This window comes from Phyllobates terribilis, unplaced genomic scaffold, assembly GCF_046119375.1.
Source record: "Phyllobates terribilis strain yellow unplaced genomic scaffold, ASM4611937v1 Scaffold_1__5_contigs__length_1240528914, whole genome shotgun sequence".
NCBI classification, from domain to species: domain Eukaryota; kingdom Metazoa; phylum Chordata; class Amphibia; order Anura; family Dendrobatidae; genus Phyllobates; species Phyllobates terribilis.
Window position 1 is genome coordinate 704,370,326 of NW_027362761.1, and position 22,361 is coordinate 704,392,686.

The window sequence follows — 22,361 nt, forward strand, 5'->3', positions numbered from 1 at the left end:
TCACTAAATGGGGCAAAAAGAGCGACCCCGAGTTAACATGGGTGACGTCAACCTCCACCTGAGATTCGCGACATGGAAGGGGGAGACGAATAGGCCGATCAAGGGATTGTATTGATCTGTCCCAAAAGGCTAGGAGCGTGTTCTGTAGAGGCCTTGACCAAAATTGAGCAAATGGCACTGCCTCAAACAAACATAGCCAACATCTTTGCCAAGACCCTCATGCAAAAAGGGAATGGCTGCCTGGTCGTTTCAAAGTTCTGATGGATGAAGAGAATCGGAAGAAATACTGATGTCTGAACGGTGTCGATCATCATTCTCAGAAACCATAGCCGCTGTGTTGGAACTAAAAACAGACTTTGTCCTGTTGTAAATCCAACCTAAAATCACTCCAAATTCTGACGGGACGATCTGTAGGTTCTCTAAATTTTGTGCAAAGGATGGTGCCTTGACAAGAATGTCATCCAGAGAGGGGAATACAGTTATTCCCCTGGACCATAGTAATGTCATAACCGGGGCCAGGATCTTTGTAAATACCCTGGGAGCAGTGGCCAGTCCAAATGGGAGAGCCCTGAACTGACAGTAATCTTGATGGACCGAAAAGCGAAGAAATCACTGATGGGATGGAAAATTGGCACATGCAAATAAGTATGTCAAATATCTACTGAAGAAAGAGGTTCTCCGGTTTCCATGGATGCGACCACTGACCGGAGCGACTCCATCTTAAAGTGACAAAGCCATACCTATCTGTCAGGTGTCTAAATAGGCAGCACCGAGCAATCTTTTTTGGGGATAATGAATAGGTTTGAATAAAACCCCCTAAAGCGCTCTGAAGAGGGAACAGTTACAATCACCCCTGCTTGAAACAGGGAAGTTATTGACTGATTAAAATGGTCTTATGTTGGGAGACCTTGGTGGGAGAGGGCAAAAGAAACAATCTTTATGTAGAGAGGTGAACTCTATTCTGTAACCTGAAGAGATGATATACCCGACCTAAAGATCGGTGACTGCCTAAAGCCATGCGTCCGGAAAAGAGAGGAAGCGGCCACCCAACCGGGACGAACCCGGGGCAGTCTGTCAAGAATCAACCCTCCTGCCGCCTCTGGACCCTGAGAAAACCAAGCTCCTGATCCAGAGAGGCATCCGGCGAATGTTGCTCTAAAAAGGTGTCACGCAAGATGTGGGAAAGACTTAGTGCAACACAAAGGGAACAAGGAAAGGGAGCCCAGACTCTAGGGAAAGGGTGAGTGGAGACCTCCCAGGCTGATCTACAATCACCCTGTCTCCACTAACATCCCACTATTGACTCTTCCCCAATTGCCGTACGTGAACCTCGCCCTGTCTTTCCCTGGTGTTTGGCCCTGGCTAGGGAAGGAAGGGGGGGGATGAGCGCTAGTCGATCCCTACTGACAGCTAAAGCCAACAAGGGGGAACAAACAAGGTAAGATACCTTAGCTTTTAGTTGACTTCAGAGAGAAGAACACCCGTCCTCAAAGCTCCAGAGAGGATGAAGTAATGCACTTGCTCCGAGCCTTCACAATGGGTAATGTGAATATCGCTGGCACCTCCCTCTAGCAGACAGCAGGTATTTATACACCCAGGCCAGGGAGCTCATTAGCCAGAGGAAAGTAGACGCTGGGTCCTAGAGAGACAGCCTCTAAGAAGCTGTCTGTAATGCCAAACGTAGAGATCTCCTGCAACCAACTGCAGGGCAACTGTCTGTCACTTCTGACAAACCCGTGACAAAAGGAAGCTCTCCTGGGCTCCTGGTAGAACTTCGGTCTAACCTGCCAACCTGACTCGTCCGATGCATGAAACTGGCGAAAGGGACAGACCAGCAAGGCCCCACGCTTCTGAAAGGCACGGCTGGCCCTGGACTGAGGAAGCAGGGTGCTTCTATTGCCTGTTGCTTCCGAAATTAGTTTGTCTAACCTTGTCCCAAATAAGCAAGTTCCTTGGAATGGTAGTGTCAGGACTCGAACCCAGCAGCTCTTGTATACCAGACGGCAGATCTTCCCTCTGAGCCATTCAGTTCGTTGGACAGTTCCTTGCCGACTCAGATACTAGTACCTGTGTTTTTCCTGAATGGCTCCACCCTGTGTTGTTCCTGATTGGCTTTAACCTGTGATTTCCTGATTGAACACCCTACATAAACTTGGCCTGGCACCTCCTTCCTTGCGTGATTATTGAGCTCCCAGCCTTTAGTCAAGTTCTCCTTTCACCTGCTGCCCCATCCAAGACTATACTGCTGTTCCTGTGTACCACCCTCTGGATATTCCTGCCTACGCTACCTGCCGGTGCTGCCCCTAGTGGTTGCAATACCACTACTCCAACCCAGGTCAGTCCTTAATAGGTAGCCCTGTCAAAGATTTTTTTGAGGCCAAGTTCGCCCTCCATACAGGATGTGGCGAATTGCAAAACAATTACTTGCCACCTGGGCAGAGCACTCCACTGCATCTAAGGATGCTGCACAGAGATACTTCCCTGCCTGTGCAATCTGATCAGCGATCTCGGCTAATCCCAGATCCTGGGGACCAGCCAATAAACTCTGTCGCAAATTTCTAGCCCATGCCGTTACCGCCTTGGAAACCCAAGTAGTAGAAAAGGCTGAGCAAAGGGAAAAACCTTCTGCCTCCAGAGCTGACCTCTCCACAGACTCTATACGTCTGTCCATGGGATCCTTAAAAGTCGCAATCTCAGCAAGAGGTAGAGTGGTCACTTTAGATAAGACACCAGAGTATCTACCACCGGTGGAGTAGACCAAACGGCCGCCAGCTCTGCTGGGAAGGATATGAAACTTCCATAAAGCTATGCTACTGAAAGCGTTTGTCTGGGTGTTCTCATGCTTTCTGTAACACCTCTGTAAACTCCACATGGTTAAAAAAGGATCAAGCCTGTTTCAGTAACTGGTAAGGGGGGGGGACAGGAGGGGCGGCGCAACTGTCCCTCCCAGAGAGGCATTCACTGCCGACACCAAACTATCCACTATTACCCTTAGTTTTCACAACTGATATGAATCCAGGACAGATTCTGAACTGCAGTGCTGAGGGAAGCGAATCCCCTGAAATAGGGGGGGGGGGGGGGGGCTGGGCGCCTCCCCTGTGAAGGTGACCGGGATGAGGAAGTACCCCGCAGCAGTCTGGACCGCTTTTGAGACCGGCCATATTGGTACGGGGTGCCAGAGGATACGACTCACTCACAACTGCAATCGGAGCTCCCAGCGCGGCAGTAGTCACCTGTAATCATTCCACAACTGTAACCAGCGTCCTGGACATCCTGGTTAGTTTGGCTACAGACTGAGTTAAATCATGAGCCCAGGCAGGAGGGGGCAAATTCACCTCAGCTGTCATAGAGGTCCCCTATGCGGCTACCAGCAAGGAAGCAGGAGGGGTACAGGAGGTACAATAGGCCACAGACTGACCGGTGGAAAACTTACTGTTACAAGTCACACAAGCATAGAAAGTGACAAGTGCAGACTGCGCTAATGGACGTGCATGGTCCTCTCTCAGACATTATGAATGATAGAGAAAAGGCAGAAAGAAAAAAATAAAAGACTCCACTAAACAATTACACAAAAACTGTTAAGAGTGCCTAGAATCAGCCCCCAGTAGTCAACAGACTACCACATCCAGGATGCAGGAATCTGTAACCCCTGTGAGCTTGCTATCCCACGAGATAGATGCTGAGGTGCTTCTGTGCTCCACACCAATTCATAGTGCCACACAGAAAGCCAGAAAGAGGAAGGGGCAGAGCCAGACAGGTAGGAACCCGGAGCACCGAGACACTGCTAGTGATGGATCGAGAGGAACCCACCAGCCGTTTGGCTGGAAGCATCCAGGCCGGTGATTGGCCGCAAACTCCTGCCAGCAGAATGGCTGAGCAGCCATGCACACATGCCCGGACTGAAGCCCCGCCAGCTACCACAGAGAGGCCCTTCAAGGACCCCCAGTTGCCGCGTGTCGATACCTTACTCCCACCCACCACCAGTCTAACCCTGACCCACTAAGGCTGAGGGGGACCAGCTGGGCGAATAGGACCACCAGCAGCAGCACCTGCCCCCTACACCGCTTCTGGTAACCACCACCCTAAGGACACAAAGAGAGAAAGAGTAGACACCGGGTGGAGGACGGGAACAAGTTTACAACAGGGTTATACCTATCTGTCCTAAAGTTGCGGATCCCTTTATCTTCTGCTGTATGCACACGCTGCTATGTGGGGCAGTGGGCAAGAGCTAGTTTGCTTACGGACCTCCCCCTGTACCAACTGTGTCAAGGTACCTTAGTCAGACCACACAGATGCAAGAGGATATGGACTGAGCAATTACAGCCTGTACTCTCCGTCGCTATGTGGGTGAAACAGTGCACAATTACACTCTGTTACCCTGAGATATCCATCTACTGTAAGAAGACAAAAAACAAAGCAATTAGCGCATAACCTAAGGGTATGTGCACACGATGCAGAAATGCTCAGGATTTGTTTCTGAGCGTTTCTGCATCTCCCTGGCAGGAAAAAATGCATGTGGATTGTACATGTGGATTGTACATGCGGATTGTACATGCATTTTCCTGCCAGGGACATGCGGAAATGAAACAGTCTTCACATGCATTTCCGCATGCGGGTTGACAAGCGCTTCCCAAGCGATTTTAGCATCACTTGGAAAGTGCTTGTCAACTTCACACTATATAAATCCATGCAACCGGCATGGATTTATATAGTGTGTGAATGTCAAAAAATAAAAAAAATAAATATATACTTACCCTCCGATGGCCCTCGGTGTCCTGCTTCCCTTCGTCCCGGCTGCTGGCAGTGCAAGACTGAAGGACCTGCCGACGTCAGCGTCACGTGACCCGTCACATGACTCTGACGTCAGCGTAGGTCCTGCATTCAACCGCGAAGTGCCCGGGAAGCCAGGAGGACGCAGAACGGGATGCCGGAAGGTAAGTATATATATATTTTTTATTTTATTGTTTTGTTTTTTTTAATGGTACCTGGGTCTGGATGAGAGTCCTCTCATCCAGACCCGGGTACCATCCGCACATTAGAACGCATGGAATGCGCATCTACATATACAGTGATGCGGATTCCATGCGTTCTAATGCAAGTCAATGGCGGCAAAAAAGCAGCGTTTCTGCGAAATTAATGGACATGCTGCGGATTTTTGATCGTAGCGTTTACGCTGTGGAAAAATCCGCATCATGGGCACAGCACATGCGGATTTCCATTGGGGAACATTGCTGCCCTTCTACCATGCGTTTTTAATGCGTTTCCGCAGCTGCAGACAGCCTAAGAGAGTTTTCCTCCAAATGACACTACAATATACTGAGGACGCCTGGCTGCAGCAGGCAGGGTATAGTCTGCTGGGGAGGGGCCAATTTTATTTAACTGCAATAGTAGTGTTGGCCTCCAGGTGGCAGCAGACGATGAAATGGTTCTGTGTCCCCCAATAAGACGAACGAGAAATGTAAATTAAGAGGATGGAACGGTGTGCTAAGCCCTTGGCCATGCCAAGGGTGCATTGAAGCTCTCTTAAGAACTTTTTGTCAGCTATCAATACACCAAAATCTATGCGGCAGGTATGATTTTCATAGGAGCCAAGTCCCCTCTAAGAAGTTTAGTCTGCGCTTAGAGGGTGAAAGACTTCCTATAAAATGGCATGAAACTTTCTGAGCTTCAAAAGTGAGTACATTGGTTTGTTTGCCAAAGATCTGACATTTGATAACAGAGGATATGCTTTCAATGGCTTTAGTGAGACACCTTTAACAAACGCCAGATATATTAGACTTTAATTGTAAAAATGTAATTTCTCCTCTTTCCTACCAGCTGTGCTGCTCGGTTGTACATCTCTTTGAAAGACTCATCCAGGGGAATTTCCTCAATCCGAAAATTGACTCCAGTGAAACTGAGCTGCCTTGCGATGTACATACCGCTCAACTTCATATCCATGGCAACAATCTCCATGGCCCCTACACCCCTATACAAGAAATTATAAAAGAAACATATGACAAGAAGTACAGAGAAAACAACTTCACATGACATTAAAAGGGAAGGTCTCATGTATTTCATTTCAATTTCACAACTGTAACCCCTTAGTGACCAGGCCACATTTTTCAATTCTGACCACTGTCACTTTATGAGGGAATAACTCTGGAACGCTTCAACGGATCCCCCTGATTCTGAGATTGTTTTGTTGTGACACATTTATATTTTATGATAATGATAAAATTAGATCGATATGTTTTGCGTTTATTTATAAAATTATCAAAAATTTTCAAAATTTTGAATGATTATCCCTTTAATCCAGTTACCCATAGCACACAAAATAGGTAAGTAACATTTACCTCATGTGGGCTTTACAGCTGCACCATCTATAAAGCATTCTTTTATTTTGTTGGGATGTTAGAAGCTTTAAAAACGTACCAGTAATTATTCATTCTTTCAAGGAAATTTACAGACGTTATTTCTTTAGGGATCTATTCAGGCTTGAAGTGACTCTGGGGACCTATATACTGGAAAACCCCAAAAACTGATACCACCTTAAAAACAGCACCCCTCAACATATTCAAAACTGCTTTCAAGTAGTTAATTAACACTGAAGGTGCTTTTCAGGAATTGATGCAAAGTGGCATGACAGAAAAGAAAAATGTATTTTTATCACCAAAATGATGCTAACTTCTGAATAGGTCTCTACTGCTGACAGGCTAAGGCCATTATTTGGCCGTGAGTTGCCACAGCAACTATCAAGATCACATAATCGTGATATCAGGGTGCCGATGGGGTTAACCCTAGAACGCATGACCATAAAAATGGGTATTTTCAGAAAAAAGTTGTTATACCGAAAATGCCTGTAACATAAAAATAAATGAACAACTGGAAACGACAAACAACTATATACCTGAGGAATACATAGAGTTTAAAAATTCTAACTAAAGTAATCTTGCAGAAAATAGAAAACAATTAACAGGGCGGGCCTGCGAGGCCCCAGGTATGCGTTCTAGTGTTAAAGATGGAGCCCCCCCCCCCACCCGCATACTGTTTAGCACCTAGACGCCGTGGTCACTATTGGCAGCAACATCTAAAGGGTTAAACGCCGTCAACATCAATCATGTCTGATGTTGCACTGACTGATGTTACACTGTGCAGCTGACGGCTCCTACATTTTAATTCATCGGGAGATGCTATTCACTTATATCTCAGATCAGTTTTAAGTCATATTGGTGGTCACTAAGGGGTTAAACACAAAGCAAACTAGCGTATTCATTCCATTTTTGTTTTAAATGGAATCTATCAGCAGGTTTTTGCTACGTAATCTGAAGACAGCATGCTGTAGGGGTTAAAAACACAGATTTCAGCAATGCCTCTCAAGAGCCCCTGTTATAAAGCTCTGTGGTTTTGTTTACTTGTAATGATTGTTTTAGCACCAGGAGCTGGTAAGTCCAACCCCGCCCCCTCCTGTGACAAGCAGCTGAGAGCCTGGTGTGGGCGGGATTAGCTTTCTCAGCTCTGCTGCATGCTAAATCTAAAAGCTCTGATTATGTCAGAACACCTGCATCCTGTAAACTAAGTGATACATCGTTGGATTCAGGGTCTCTTTGCCTACATCAGGATGCTCTAAGATGAGGTAGCAAAAACCTGTAGACAGATTCCCTTTAAAAGATGTAGCTAATTGCGTTTTATGAAAAAATCCCTTTGGGTGTCTATTTTTGAGACAAGTACTTCCTGCATGTCTGTATATTAAGAAAAAAAATATCAGTAGGTGATGTGTGCGTTATAACAATCAGCTATTCGGCTATCAGGAAATTATGCCACATAGCCATATTCCTCTAGATGACATGGGAGACACATACAGAGCTTTATTTTGCTCTATTGGGCTGCAATCCTGCATAATCTAGATCTTCTGTACACAGTATGATAGAGCACTCATTTCCTGCCTTTTGCTGAATCTGTCGCAACCTACAAAGCAAAGCCGACAAATTGCGAAAAATCAACCATATAGTGCAATGGATAGTTCACGTTTTTTATTTTTTATAGCTACATAAAAGTAAACAAAATTGGGTTAATTAAAAGAAAATGGAAATATTATTCAATTGCTGATACATTCCCTTTAATGTTCATTAGCCAAATATAGTGAGACAAATGTCCTCTTTAGACCCTTAAAGATTTGTCCACTGTTTACCTCTTTTCAATTGCGTGCAAGAACTCATCAAAAGTGCCGAAAGACGTGCCCTCTCCCCAGATACCCAGCCGACTCATATAGATCATGTTCTTAGGCTCAGATGCACCTGTGACACAGTGACAAGAAAACAAACGCTAGGCAGTGAAAAGTTTATTTTATAAAATGGTGGACACTCAACACCAGAAGAACGAAGAGTAATGCCGAGCCTGGACTAGGCAATGAGAATTTAAACTCACCAGTGGCACTGGCATACACAACACGTGCCAAAGGCAAATTGTTCTGCAGCTCTAAAACTGCACGGCCCATTTTAGTACAGGAGGCGTTTTTGGCTTTGTGACATTCATCAAACACAATCTGTAAAGGACAGTCAAGGAAACAACTGGTAAAACAGCAGTACAACATTGTGAAGTGCAGAACATCATCCAACCCATTTATACACACAGAATATATATATATATATATATATATATATATATATATATATGTATATGTAGGACCAATTAATAATGCTTAGAAAACATTGCAGTGCTTTTAATGTTATATATATATATATATATATATATATATATATATATATAACATTAAAAGCACTGCAATGTTTTCTAAGCATTATTAATTGGTCCTACAGGGTGACACGATTAAAACCTGGGAGTTAAATATATTGAAATGAATATTTTTTACAATATATATATGACAAAGGGGACATGTTAAATCAAGTGGTGCCCACTAATTAGCATCGTTTGTCACATTATTTTCAGGGGGTACCATCATTTCTGTCCAGGCCTATTTCATGAGTTGAAAAGCAATGTCTGACTTTCATTTGTTCATTTTCATAGATTTTTAATTTATTATTACTTTTGTCAGATTCAAGTTATTTCTGTGACCATTGTGGGTTTTTCTCTCATTAAATGAGGGGTATAAACAATTTTGACCACATGTGTATTAGGAGACATATGGATATAGAAATAAACAATTATTGTGAATTAAGGATACGACTCCATTAAAGTTCTCTCCACACCACTGTATGATCTGTTTAATACGAGTTCGATGTTGACCTCCAGCTTGACTCTCTCCAATAAGTGCTGAATAGGTTGCAAAAAGTACCCCCTCAGATGCAGAGGTGTCTCCATATTTTATCTGTGAAAATACCCAGAGACATTGTAATGGCCGACAGATGACAAGGGTGCTGAATAAGCGCTATGACAATCTATGCTAAAAATGTTGTAAAGTCGGATCAAAAACAGAAGACCAGAAAATGGAAATATGAAAAGCTAATCTTCCACATCTTTGATTAACTCCATAATGACCAAGCATACACATTACATATCCACAGGACAGTAATAAACTGAAGAATTCAATCTACAGGAAATATCATGTGTACTCAAATAATTTGAAAAAAAGGAAATAAAAAACCTGAAACAAAACGAGGTCTTTAAAAATAATAATAAAAAAAAAAATGTGTAATATATTATATACATACAATACAGACCAAAAGTTTGGACACACCTTCTCATTTAAAGATTTTTCTGTATTTTCATGACTATATCATATATATATATATATATATATACATACATACATATACATACACACACATATATAGAAAGAGAGAGATAGATAGATAGATATATATATATATACACATGAGAATATATTTCACAGTAATTTGTATGTACCCCAAAACAGCACTAAAAAGTAATACAATTTGTCCCGAATAAAGCAAAGTCTCATGCAGCCACCCCAGTAAATAAAATAAAAAGTCCCTTTCTACCCATTAAGGGGTTAATGACGAGGGACCCACATGCACTGCTAGTTTACTGGAAATGGGGTCCCAGTGGTCAGACACTTACTGATCAGACCTTTATGGCTTTTCCACACAAGTGCTGTTGATCTGAAAACCACTTTAACAAATGGAAGGCCAAACACCAAAAACTAGTTGTTGCCGGCTTCTTCTGCATACAGAAGCATCTTGATGTTTCAGAAAATCATCTCTTCACGTACCCTTCCTATTGGGGCCTAGCAGTAAGTAGCATCTGTACCAATATAATATCTTAACCGAGATCTTAAAGACCTGATTGTGGACAGCATTTGATTCTTCACGCTCCATACAGCTGAGTATTTAGAAGCTGTGCTATTTGCTTAATGTACAGAACTGAAAGATTAGTGAAAAGCAGTAGGAGTGACAGACGGGCCTACCTTACTAAGAGCATGCACGGGGACACAGATGGCATCAATGTCTCTCAAGTCTCGCTCTGCATCACAGCGCAGGTCATTGGATACACTAAACCTGTGGTGGGAAGAAAGGATTTCACTCCAAGGTCTATATTTGACAAGTCAATAACCTCGCAATATATGGACAGGTGAGGTAGTTGTCACTATATGTAAAGGGAGAGGAACTTTACTTAAATAAGTTCATAATAAATTATTAACTATCTCAATTTAGAAGCAGAGGCTTTTGCCAAAAAGCGTAATCTCTATTGTTAATGTAAACAGCGCCATCTTGGTGCGCGGAGATGTCCTATGGCATAATACTGTACAACTTTCCTGGTAGGATATTGGAACTGTGGGTTCAGCATCAACAGTCCCTCTCCACTACCTCCCAACTTTACTTCTTTTTCCCAGCTTGTGCAAAAGGCCATTTTAATTTACAACAGTTTTACGTCCCCTGCTGCTGAAGAAAAGTATATTCATTCCACCAGCAATTAGGTAATGTTGCTACGGTCTAAAGGGCTGTGCCAAATCCACAAGAGTGGAAGCGCCTTTTTGCGACTACGCAGGGACTCAAACTAGTAGAACCTTTGGACAATAGTCCTCTCACCAAGGCAACCCTAGTGAAGGATGTGGAGACAGAGTATACCAACCTGTCTTACTGCATCCCTATGCCACAAACTACATGATTACATAAGCTTTAAGAAATGCTTTTACAGACTTTTATTGATACGTTGTATCTAGTCGTCTATTTCAATAGTTTCTTATTTCACAAGTTTTAGAGGAAGGATAGAGTTGATAATCTCGACCACAGCCACAAATTTGCTGTATGTATTTATCATATTATGAAGAAGTTCTGGTAATCCTCATCAAATTGTAGAAGGCAAAACACTAAATCTGACATATTTCTGCTAAATTCTAAATACTATTTTGGGGAATCTTCATGCCAATTGTGGTTTGAAATACAGAGGTTTTCCCTGTTGAAATAATTGAGGAAAACAGGAGCAATAGCCAATAATGTACAATTATGTCCCCTAACCAGATATCTGTAGTACCCTTTATATTAGCCAAAATATTAAAGTTTCGTTTTCAAATCCCCTGAATATGCTTTGGGCTTGATTCAGACGTCCATTTTTCATGTACATGTTGTACGCATGAACTCTCATGGATAGGACACCTAAAAAATATAATCCATTGAGAGGTTCACACCATGTGTCGGCAAAAAAATCATGAACACCTGTCCATTTTTGATTCGTGTCACTGGTAAAAATTTTCCATAAAAGTCTATAGGTCCACCAAAAACACAGCTAGCAGTTATAGTTTCAAAGACAAATTTACCAAAGAGCTTTTTTCCTGCCGTTTAAGAAGTTTTCTAATATGATTCCAGAAACAGTCCGTCCCTTTCCCACACCAGCTCCATCTCCAATCAGAAATCCAGCTCGTTGACCACTGGGAAGGATCACTTCATGTTGCTTTAAAAGAGCAGAAAACTGTATAACTAACATCTTCAGAAGCAAGTCTTATGCTCTGGCAGTATTGTTCTGACACCCACCTGACAAGCGTACACTATAGCTTCAAGCTGTAACGCAGACAAAAGCCCCTTTTCAACAATAGAACTTGGAAGGGAAAGCATATAGGTGACATCTGGTGGGGGGACGCTGGAGAGGGTGCTGGTCTCCACTACTCGGTCAGGGTGCTGGATACCTAGTTTGGCTACACGTAAGACAAGAAGACGACAAAATATCAGTAAACAAATAATATACTTCGTAGTAAAAATTCACATAGGTTAATTTGACTTTTGTACAATAATTTACATTTAGAAGGCATATAATCTGCATATGTCTCCGTGTGCCCCAGCTCCTCAGCATCTTCATTGTCATCATCCTCTTCTTCTACTAAGGGATTTGATTGCTATTTAAAATAAAGAGCATAAAAAAAGAATTGATCTTCAGGGTACCAACTATAAATGAGCAATAATGGGTGTAATGCTAGCGTTTGTCTCACCCGTTGCTGCACTGATGGAGTATTAATTATCGCTTGTAGATCCTCAAGTCTGTCAAAGTTTAGAAATGGGCGACTGGAAGAAAGAAGCTAACCGAAGAAGAAAGACGAGCAATAAGTAAATAGGAAACACTGTAACTTCGTGTAATTATTATTGTGGATATTTAACAAGAGAAATCAAGTTAAAAGGGAACTTGTCAGGCGATTCATGCTGCCAAAACCGCAGCCAGGTATGATATTTTCTTAAATGATCTGACAATCCGGCCAGGGACCATAAACTGGAGACCTCCCGGGCCACCTCTTCCCAGTGCCGCTGCAGGTAATTGACAGGTCTCTCCCTCATGTACACATAGGAAAAATCTGCCAATCACCTATAGCAGCGCTGGGAAGAGCCAATCTTCAAAGTATATTTTCTCAGAAATGCCCTGATAGAGGATTACAAAGAATAATATACGTGGCTGCAATCATGTAGCCAGGTTGCGATTCGTGCAGCCCGTGGCTTGGGCAACATGAATCACCTGTAAAGTTCACTTTAATATACAAGGCATAGAGGCTATAAAATAATTTACAAAACATACCTCCAAAATAGCAACCTAATAGAACAATTGTAAACATGAAATATAAGGTTAATGGTTTCTTAAAGGGAATCTATCAGCAGGTTTTAGCCATGTAATCTGAAAACAGCAGGAGATGGAGGCTGAAACATAGAATTCAGGGATGTGTCACTTGTCAAAGTGCATGCTGCTGCTTACTAACTGTGAAGGATTTATCACCAAGAGATTAACATTACCGACTCAGCGCCCTCCTGTGATAAGCAGCTCACTGTCTATGTACATTGCATATACAGAGCCTGGTGGGGGCGGGGGGAGCTTTCCCAGCTCGGCTTTATTGCTAAATCTAAAAGCTTTGATTATATCAGAACAGCCGCACCCAGTTATCTAAGTGATACATCTTTGGATTCAGCTTCTCTTTGCTTACATCATGCTGCTCTCAGATGAAGTAACTAAAAGCTGCTGACAGATTCCCTTTAACACAAGGCCCTATAGTTAGAGCTACAGATTGGAAAAAAAATCCCCATGCTATTCATAGGAGGTGGCCACAGTGGCAATGAGGAAATAACAGGAGCAGGGTTCATATCACTAAAATGAATCACATTTCTAGATGCTGAAGAACAGCTTCACCATTTATCAAAAGCTTAAAAAGGAAAAAAAAGAAAGGACGAAGGCAATATTCCAGTGAAGCATGATAAGACTAAGCTGGATTCATGATTTAGATATGTGCTTGATTTTTCTCCAGTTTGTAGAGTTTTGCACGGACCATATTCATCTTTCCATTTGCCCCTATTTTTATAATCAAATCAATTTTTTTAAAGACTTTTTCCAATTTTCTGACATTTAAATCAGGTACAAAAGGAAAAACATACATACAAAGTCACACAGAGTGTAACGGGAGATTACACTAGAGTAATTTCACGATAACTACTAATGCACAATTAAGTATATAAAGCCAGAACGACCCTCCTCTCCCCAAATCCTTATAACCACAAATAGGTCAGGTATATCATATAGTCCTAGAGCCCAGAGAATGAAAGCAAACTAAACTGCATGGGCTATGTGAGGCACTAGTGTGCGTGCAGGGGAGCAAGATTACAGCACAGGCAGTGTGGTAGTGTTCGTCCTTTCACATTGCTGAGGGATTCAGTTTAGGGGAGCAAAGAATTGGTCTATCACTCAATCCCAATTGTGCCTATTTTTAAGGTTTTTTTTCAATGTGTGTTCATATTTTTTTTTTATGTTATGTCCGCAACTGTGGCCTGAGATTTGGGTTTGCAAACGTTTTCGCCCGATTCATTTGGGAATCCCCTACAATAATTTTCGGCATGCAAGATATTTTAGCGCAATTTTTCTGACACTTTGCGCAACATGCGCCTTTTTGTTCTACAACAAACAATACATGAGAAAGAAGTATGCAAAACTTGAAGGGTTGTTTCCTAATCCTATATTTCTTTGCCTCAATTCACAGGTTTCCCTTTGATGTATCGCAATCCTCAGATTGGCCAGCGGCTCTCCTGACCCGAGCATGACAGCTGCGTAGAAATACATGCTGTAACGCGAAGGTCAGGAGAGCTGCCGGCAAGTCCGAAGACTGCGATGCGATCATCCGACTGTGCCCTAAATCGCTTACTTCGATGGTCGTCATTATAATAAATTATGTTTATAATGTTGTGTGTGCACTGATTTTTATATTGGCTTGCACATCATCTTACTTACAGCACAGGCATACTGGTCGCATTGTGTGCCATTCATTTCTGATGTTTTGATATAGTGAACTCATTAATTTTTCTTTGTTATCAGCATTGTATATTCATTGCAATTATGCTGTGCACGGATTTTGTTGTAGGGTATCTTGTTTATTGTGATTCACTAGACAGATGAGGATAGGTGTTAATCTCATTATGGACACAGCTAGTCGGCTTCTATGTAAGTCTACTGGCTTTTTAAATGTTTTTAATACTTTGGTTTTGCTTTGTCCCCTTGTTATAATAAAGGTTACTTCTTAATCTGGTGATCCCATCACTTTTTGCTTACTTCTTTCTCCCATATTGTTGGTACTTTTTTAAGTACCGTATGTATTTTGGCTCATCCTAACTTATTAGGTAGTGCCCTCAGAAGTTTCTATTCTTTTTGTTCTAAAAAAGAAATTGCGAAAAAAATATTTTTTTCGTACTTTGAGCAATATTCATTGTGCAAAACAAACAACGATTTAAGAAAAATTGATGAATCGGGCTTTAAAAAGGTATATACATCATACAAAGTCCATGATATGTAGGAATGCAGCAATGTCACATGAACAAGTGATACATAAATAATCAGAAACACAACATCTTCAAAAGGTCAGACATCCTTTGGCTGGAATACATAACTGCACACAGGTAAAAGCCTATCTAGTGTAGCTCTGATTCAGTAAGAATAGGAAAAGTAGCAGCCACTACTCACCGATGTAGTGCTGGTGTCTGGTGGCATAATATCCCATATTGTCGGGACATTATCAAGACTGTCATTAGGCAGAAAATCCTGTGTGTCCTTGATATCAGATAAAGAGTCCGGGGAAGAAAGGATGGAGTGGTTTGATAACTCATTAAAATAAGTAGGAGGGTCCTTCCAAAGAAAAAGATAGGACAGTTAAAAGGTGCAAAAAAAAAAATACAATGCTGACAACAGCTCCAATTCATAAATTACTTCCATTGCAGAAATGATGCCGAGTAACCAGACATTTTTCTGCATCAATTCCTGTAGAACTTACAAGTATGCATTTAGGACATCTGCAGTTTTACAAATCATTACAGTCTGTAAATACCATCCAGAGGTTCTCCTAAATTAGTCAGAAAAAGCCAGCATAAACGCTTCAAGACAATTTACAAGGACACCTCCAGATAGCGGTGGTAATCCAGAGACGTCACTCCCAAAAAGTACAAGCACCACAATGCAATTTTTGGAGACCTGAGGCCCTACCTAGAGCAGTGGGAGCTCATCATCCTACACAACTTCTTTATTATTTACTGCCATCCCACATTTGCCACCTTAAGAACCTGTTCCCAATCAATAAAAAATATCTGATCATTGTCTTAAGAAATGCAGAGAACCAAATCAACTGGAGAAAATTCATTTTTAATCTGATTGCACATAACAGTTGTGGTACATGTCAGATCACGCATTTAATAAGATCAATTCAAGAGACGACCATTTATTATCCATGCGGCTATCTGGTGTTCGGAAGGAAAGTCTGATTGTATGTCAGATCACTAGTGAGGGTTTAGTACACCTTGTTTGCGATATTCTACCGTGTGTTATTAAATGGCCCTTTTTCACTCCACTATTTTACAAATAGAAAGAAAAACACGAGAAAGCTCTGAATTAGGGCCAACAATGACAAGTACCACTAGTAATAAAATATTGTCCCTACTCCTATAGAGATCATGCAATTTCTCAGCACGTCGGTTGGATGTTTCAAACACGGGAAAAAATGCTCATAAGCGAATATGTTATAAATCCAACACTTACGACATCATTCGCAGAGGACAAATCCATTCCCATTAAATAATGAGGAGAGTCCTACTTCAATATAAAAAACGGTTATTGTCATATTTAATATGAAGACTCTAAATAGTCTGTGAAGGAGTGGAAAAAAAAGGCCACTACAAAGAATGGAGAGTGATAGACATTTCATACACACATTTTATATTGTATACACACACATCTATCTATCTATATATATACACACGCACACAAATTACAAATATATATACATAAAAATATATATGTGTTTATTTGTATGCAGTGTGTGTGTGTGTGTGTGTGTGTGTGTGTGTGTGTGTGTATATATGTACATATATATGTTTTTGTGTAGGTGTGTTTATATGTATGAGATAGATTTTATATCTATCCATCTATCTACACACATACATACATGTACACATAAACAACATGCAAATAAACAAATTATATGTATACACATCCACACACATGTATATGTTTATAATATATATATATATATATGTTTATATATATATATATATATATTTTTATATGTTTATATATATATATATATATATATATATATATATATATATATATATATATATATATATGTTTTTTTTTTTTTTTTTTTTTTGGGGGGGGGGGGGGGGGTGTCCCAGTTAATTTAAAGCCAGGTTGTCAGTCAGCTGAAATATGAAAACTAGCAGACACGCAGTCCGACGATCCAGCATGGGAATCATACTGAAGGAGTGCAGTAGTGTAGATGCCAGTCATTTCAGTACTCTGTTCTAGATGAAGGTGGACAATCACAGCATGCAGAGCAATACAGCAGTGAAAGCGGCACTTTAGTGACTGACTTCCCCCGTTTTCAGTGACCATAGTCTTGGAAAGAGATTGTTTGGTAAGGTGCTACTGAATCCTAATAGATGTGACTGATCTAAATGATCTTTTGGACAACGGACTAGCGAATCTTAATGAAATTTGTGCACAGAACTCTGCTAGCTTTTTGCAAGAAAAAGAAGGCAGCTGAAAGGTTAACAAACTATTCAGTAAAAGCAGCAGTAACAAATAGCTGTATTGATGGGATGGTGGAAACTCCCTTTAATCACCCTCTAATTTTAGATACAATGGTGTTATTGCAGTTTTAGGGGTTAAAATGTAACCAACCCTTCACTCCCTTCCATCTCTGCAAATGATTTAGGAACCACACTAACCAAAAAAATGCAGAATAGCAACACCGCTCTTACCACTATTCAGCTATCCACTGACACATCTTGTCGTTTTTTTACAACACTGATACTGTGTTGTCCATACAATGGAGTATTTCTGGCACAGCAGTCACTTGGAATGGAAGTCATAGTGCCAATGTGAACAGAGGCTTAGGATGTACAGGACATTTCTGTACCTGTCTGAATGGGATTTTTTCCACTCTTTTCTTGGTTGCGCCCTATGAACCAGTGTCACTTAACGTGCTCTTTACTAAACACAGTAGAAAATAATGACCGATTCTACAATCAATCATTCCATTGTCTCCATTTTCACCCAAATTCAAGTAAAACATACCGTCAGGTTACTATAAAATAGGCGTATGTGGCAACGTATGAATGAGACATGAGTGCTATGGAGTACCGTAAGTGTAAAATAAAACAATGCCAAATGAGAACAAAACATAGTTAATAGAAAGGCCAATATAAATGAATATGGCTGAAGAACAGGTAAACCTATCTTCTAGGCAGCAAGGGCGTTAGTAAAGGTGGGCACTGTACCTGCAGGGTATACCGGACTGTGCTTTCTCTGTGGGGTCACGGTAAGATATAAAAATGTGTCTCTATTAATCGCCTGTAACATGGTCACCTTAGGATGGTAGTATTTTTAATATTAGTTTTCTGTAATTGTTAGGTCAGTAAGGAAGTCCGTCTAGAAGCTTTAAGGATGGATTCATTGAATGTGAATAATATATATAATACTTCAGGGGGTAATGGTTGCAAATACTGTTCCCATGAATAGTTAGCCCTAAAGGGATATGACAGAACCGTCAAATTCTACCTCATTTACCTGCATCATAAAAATGATGGCATCAACCCAAGGTGTTTACTGTAGACCAAAGTCTGAACTTGGAATACTATGGGGAGAAATGGGCTAGTAATATCCTGAAGTGCAAGCCAGGAGTTCTATTACCTGCCTAGACTCTGGACACCAATGTGAGAGGAGTAGACACATGGTTTGGAGAAAGTTATGGCTATTCAATTAATATAAGAAACGATGAGTAAAAAGGTGCAAAAAATGCATGTATTCCACTTATACTATTCAGAGGAAACAAAAGGCTTAACTATCTGGCCATCCGACTAAATACTATGATGAGGAATATACTTACATATGAGTCTTACAGAAAATACGCAGATAGTTAGGAGGATCCCAGTGTTACTGGGAAACACCTCCCTAGTCTAGCTATTACAGTAAGAGAGCCCCCCCCAATCATTATGGCTTTAAGAGCCCTCCCTTATTATATTGGGAGATAGATCCCCTGGTCTTCATATTACTGGAAAAATGAGATTTCCCTCATCTCATTGATAATGCCGAGAAATAATCTCACCAAAATTACGAAAATTCAGTCATATTATTAGAAACTCACATGCCAATTGATTTTTTTTTGGTTGATAGATCTAAAATGAAAACACATAATATTGCTTAACCAAAAAAAAAAACAAAAAAACTTAAAGCCTACAACATATCATACAATTGAATTCCTTTGTAATTTAAGGTTAGAATTTGCTCAATAGGGACTATTAGCAAATATTTCCTTCCTATATTCCAGCCCTAACTTTAAAACAAACAACAATCCACATTTGCAAAGTAAAAACGTCTAAGGGTTCATTTATCAAACCTTGACACTACTTTTATATTGTCCAACATCAAATTCAATAACCGTACAAGATTAAGACGGCACAACTATAAGCCATGTTACCATACTATAATGGGTGGAGGGAAAAAAAACAGTTGTTAGCATGCCCTGGTTATACCCAAGCCCCATGGTACACAGAAAAGGTACAAATCAAGGGAATTAGATCCACTAACACATGTGTGTGTGTATATATAATATTTACAATATTGTGTGCATATTATATACAATGCATACACACCATATTATATATAGCGGACATCGATTACACACACAGATTTGCATGAGATAGTGAAACTTTTACACAGTCTTCCTTATGACTTCTTATTGCATGACTCCATGTATTTCTCAGAAATCACCCTTTTACCTTAGCAGTAGCTTGGCTCATATCCTTGTGAAGTTAGGGACCTTCCCAAGTGTGACATGGAGGAAGAACATTACAAGACATTTGCTTGGCCCCAAGTTTCTGGAGCCTCACACAAGACTGATAATGATCTAAATGAAACTGAAGGTATGTGTGCGTTTGTGTCATGCCAACGCTCCTTAGGAGAAAGAGAAAGCTCATGTAGAAGTTCTCAGCACCAGTCCCGGACCCCAGAATAAGTGTCAGTACCTTGTTCACTGGGGAGAGCTTCAGCCAGAAGTGCAGTTGTGACATACCAACAGAACAGAGGAGATGGGATGCGGGTGACGGCTGGAGAGGTAGAGCGTTACACATGACAGCACGATATGACAACAGCTGGCACCCCTCCTCATCCTCCTCCCAATACTATCTATCTCCTACCTCCCTCCCTCCCTCCCCCCAGGGTATGCATGGCCAGCCCTGATCCCACTTCCTCTCAGTGCTCTTCTGACTTTCAGGAAATGATTCTATGCAGGATTCCTGGCAGTCACAACACTTACTGTGCCTGCCAGCAAGCTCCACCCCTCCATCTACCTGTACCTGCCCTGCCAGCCAATCACAGCACGGAAACTTAACTCCTCAACCACTGGCACTTGGAAAATTAGACAGCTGGAGTCATTTAGCTTATTAAAGCCATCTCTGCTGGCAGAGCCTGGCACAACATTTCATTAACCCCTTCGGCGCCCAAGTAACTGCTTTACCTTAGACATTGATTCTTTCTCTGCTCATTTCTCCCTCCCCCTGAGAGCTATTGAATTGAGGGGAATGGAGAAGATTCCAGGAACTTTAATATTTACAGCAGACCATGAACGCGCATTAACTTTGGCACCAGCTACAGGAACTAAGAATAAAAACATGGTCCCATGCCCCCACTGCCAGCAGACGCACCCTTCTCGTAAAAAGTCTCCTTCAGAACGATGCTATATATTCCTTCATAACAAATATGCCGGCACATCAGGCAAACAATGCACACTTAGGGCAGTACTTGACAGGTCGGATTTACTTGAGCTGATTTTGCCCATTTTATATGAGAATTTAACCCTTATATTACACACTGTTCAGCAGTAGACTAAAGCATGCAGCAAATCCCAGCAGGATTGTGGGAAAAAAGGTTCTGTAAATGCTGCAGATTAGCAGCAAAACTGACCCATGTAAACCAGGGCTGTGGAGTCAGAGTTGGTATAAAATGGACCGACTCCTAAAATCTATAATAAATTGGGTACAGTAGTTCAATGCAGTTTGTGGGGAATATGTTTTTCATAGGAATTTGGGAAAGTTATGAAATGTCCTATAAATGTCTGTCCTAGTCCTCATCTAAGGGTCTAGACTTTTAGCTGAGATGAATCTGTGCTACAGTAAATGTATCACTTAAACATGAGCCATGTATGAGGGAGTCGGAGTGGGAGGTTAGGCTTAGCGACTCCACAGCCCTGGTGTAAACATGCACATATGGGTCCTTTACACAGATTTCTGGCCTAATTACTATCCCATCAGGCCAGGGGTGGGCTGTTCATTTTCCCGAGGGCCACATGGGAGACAGTGACTGCTGTAGAGGGCCAAACCAATAGGCCAAATTCTGCTCAGAATTGTTTTATATTAATTTTTAGCATTTAATATTGAGCATAATTAAGTATGTTGGCTAGATGCTACTGCTAATACATGTTACCATAGGGCTTACTGTAACATGTATTCTTATCAGTAGCAGCTAATCAAAATCACAGAATGAACTGCTTCTTATAAAGTTGATATAAAAAAATCCTAATGCCCCTGTTTATCAGCACTTGTACCTTGATCAACAGCTCCCCACACAATGATGCCCCCACTGTCCCCCCAAACACAATAAGATGTCCCCAAAGTTTCTACAAGTACTGAAAGTTAAAAAAAAAAATTGAAAATAAAAACTACTCACCTAACCCAGTTTCCCTGCTGCTCCGCTCTGTGCAGCGTACTGAGTTTACATCACTACATTGCGTCCTTTGTGCAATCACACCTGCTGCACTCTCAGACGCACAGGCTAAATGGTGGAAGAGAGCTGATAGCTGCCTGTTCAATCACAGTGTACACTGGTATCTGCATCCCAAAGATGCAGACACCAGTGAAATAGAGACGCTGGTAGGGAGCAGCCATGCTGTACCAAAACACCACTGTTTCCAGCCTTGTGGCTGTCCTCGCCTGGGGACCAGACATGAACAGCCTGAGAGCCACACTTTGCCCAAGTCTGCATCAGACCAAAATCAACACAGTTCTATGTGTAAAATAGAAATTGCTCTAAATGACTTCTGCAAAAAAAAATTAAATCTTTCACAAATCACAATTACTAGCATAATCAAAGGGTGTAAACAGCATTTAAAAAGATATGTGACAGAAAACTCCATTCTAGGGACAGGAAAGGAGTATATGGGGATTTCAACATGCTCAACCCTTGGCTCACATGGGAAATAAACCACTGGCAGAGGTGTTTGGCAAGGGCTTATTCCCTTTTTAACTACTGAAATAAACACGCAGGATAAAAAGAGCCTAGAATGTATGCTTGGAGATGGGTGGATGCAATATGCAGCACGTGCACACATTTCTGCAAACCTCATTCAAAAATTCCCGCAGCAAATCTGCTGAGTGTGAATGCACTCAAAGGCATTGCTAATG

General features: G+C 41.3%; 1 protein-coding gene across 3 annotated transcripts in view; it reads right to left on the reverse strand.

The window, feature by feature from the left end:
• The window catches only part of SBNO2 (strawberry notch homolog 2), a 94,696-nt gene that overhangs the window by 38,937 nt on the left and 33,398 nt on the right, over nt 1–22,361 (reverse strand). The window contains exons 1-11 of one of the 3 annotated variants that reach the window (XM_073685966.1): nt 19,929–20,088; nt 15,376–15,537; nt 12,383–12,469; nt 12,193–12,289; nt 11,931–12,091; nt 11,717–11,850; nt 10,367–10,457; nt 9,164–9,307; nt 8,407–8,524; nt 8,171–8,276; nt 5,815–5,968 (exon numbers count right to left, since the gene is read on the reverse strand). In XM_073685966.1, the coding sequence (XP_073542067.1) occupies nt 5,815–5,968; nt 8,171–8,276; nt 8,407–8,524; nt 9,164–9,307; nt 10,367–10,457; nt 11,717–11,850; nt 11,931–12,091; nt 12,193–12,289; nt 12,383–12,469; nt 15,376–15,537; nt 19,929–20,033 (1,359 nt within the window). In that variant the 5' untranslated portion in view covers nt 20,034–20,088. Of the gene's footprint in view, nt 1–5,814; nt 5,969–8,170; nt 8,277–8,406; nt 8,525–9,163; nt 9,308–10,366; nt 10,458–11,716; nt 11,851–11,930; nt 12,092–12,192; nt 12,290–12,382; nt 12,470–15,375; nt 15,538–19,682; nt 19,719–19,928; nt 20,089–22,361 lie in introns of those variants that run through there. The other 2 variants (XM_073685974.1, XM_073685957.1) reach the window with 2 other exon arrangements.